The sequence below is a fragment of the Condylura cristata genome, unplaced genomic scaffold (assembly GCF_000260355.1).
Source record: "Condylura cristata isolate star-nosed mole 26May11 unplaced genomic scaffold, ConCri1.0 scaffold00033, whole genome shotgun sequence".
Classification (NCBI taxonomy): Eukaryota; Metazoa; Chordata; class Mammalia; order Eulipotyphla; family Talpidae; genus Condylura; species Condylura cristata.
In genome coordinates, this window is record NW_004567134.1 from 17617292 (window position 1) to 17618705 (window position 1414).

Below are 1414 nucleotides of genomic sequence, written 5' to 3' on the forward strand. Positions count from 1 at the left end.
AATTGGAGGAACGCGGATTATACTCAGCAACTTTGTTGGGGCAGAGGGCGGCCGTGAAGGGCCTGTCCCCTCGCCGGGCCTCAGGTGCAGCAGGGCCAGAGCCCAGGAGACGAGGGCGGGAGGCGGGAGAGGGGCGGGCGAGGCCGCTGAGTGGCCCGCGTGACCGCAGCCCCCCAGGCTGGAGGACCCCGAGGCAGTGGGGGAGAGGGGCGCTGTAGGAATCCTGAGGGGAGCTAATGGTCGGGCGACAACGGGGAACGCGGCCCCGGGACTGCGCGGACTCGCCTCCCCTGCAGGCGCTTCCTCAGGGGCTGGGAAAGCCCAGGCCCGCGCCAAGGGGCGTCGTGATGAGCGCTCGGCTCAGAGGGCAGCCGGGACACACCGGTGTGTGGCCTCGCTGGTATTTCGTGGCGGCGGCGTGGAAAGGGTCCTTTGAAAGGATGCAGAAGCGCCCCGCACCCCGACTTGAGCTTCACCCCCTGCGGCACCCCCACCCCCGCCCCGCGCCCCGCCCCGCACCCCGTCCCGGGCCCTGTCCCTACCTTCCACGGTGGCCCGCTTGGGCTGGATGGTGATGGCGCCCTCGGCGATGTCTTCGTGCTGGTGCAGGGGGTTCACTTTGGATCCCCAGCTGTCTGACCCCACCCACAGGAAGTGGCCCACCTGGTCTGCTCTCTTGGCGGCCGCAAGGATCTGCCTGCACAGGAAACACAGGCAGGTGCGTTAAGGACAGAGCGCAAGCCGCTGAAACCAGAGCAGGAGACGAAAATGAAAATGGCCGGGGGTAGTCAGAGGCTGCCTGTCCTTCATATGTGAAGAGCTTTTGCAAACCAGTGAAAAAACTCATCAAAATAGCTTCATGCAATGGGCTTGAGGGGTCAAAAGGAGGAGACAGAATTGACCCAGTGGCTGGAGCACAAGTCCCCACACATTAGAAGCAGAGAAATGTCAATCCAGTTCACGGCTCGCCTTGGTGGAAGTAGCTCTTTGGCTCTGTGAGTGCTCACAGGACGCTGGAGAGCTGGGCGGCCGTCACCGGGAAAGGTCACTCGTGGGCGCAGTGAGCACAGGAGATGGCAAAGCCCCAGGCGTCCCCTCTTCATCCCAGGAAGAATGCGGAGTGGAAACTCTCTAACTTTAAAGACGGCTCTGACAGTGGAAACACCCAAGAGCAGATGCTGCTGGTGACATGATGAGTTACGCAGGAGGGTGGTGGTGGGTACTGGGACTGGTGGCGGGGATCTGAAACTACTGGCAAGGAAAGAAGACCTGGCGGGACCCGCAAGGGAGTGCATGCTCCTGAAGAACAAAGGTAGGTCATCTCAGAGCAAAGCATTTTCTGGAAAAAACTGAAACATTCTAGAAAAAGACCCCAGATGTTGCTAGAGAGATGCATTCAAGGAAGTGGAGTTGG

At 61.2% G+C, this 1414-nt stretch overlaps 1 protein-coding gene across 7 annotated transcripts in view; it reads right to left on the reverse strand.

Annotated features, from left to right (window-relative positions):
* GRM7 (glutamate receptor, metabotropic 7) overlaps nt 1-1414 on the reverse strand; it is a 464393-nt gene that overhangs the window by 175112 nt on the left and 287867 nt on the right. For all 7 annotated transcript variants that reach the window (XR_001146008.1, XM_004692396.2, XM_004692395.2 and 4 more), the window contains exon 4: nt 543-697. Coding sequence is in view for 6 of the 7 variants with exons in the window: in XM_004692396.2 (XP_004692453.1) it covers nt 543-697 (155 nt within the window). In the remaining variant the exon portion in view is untranslated. The remainder of the gene's footprint in view (nt 1-542; nt 698-1414) is intronic.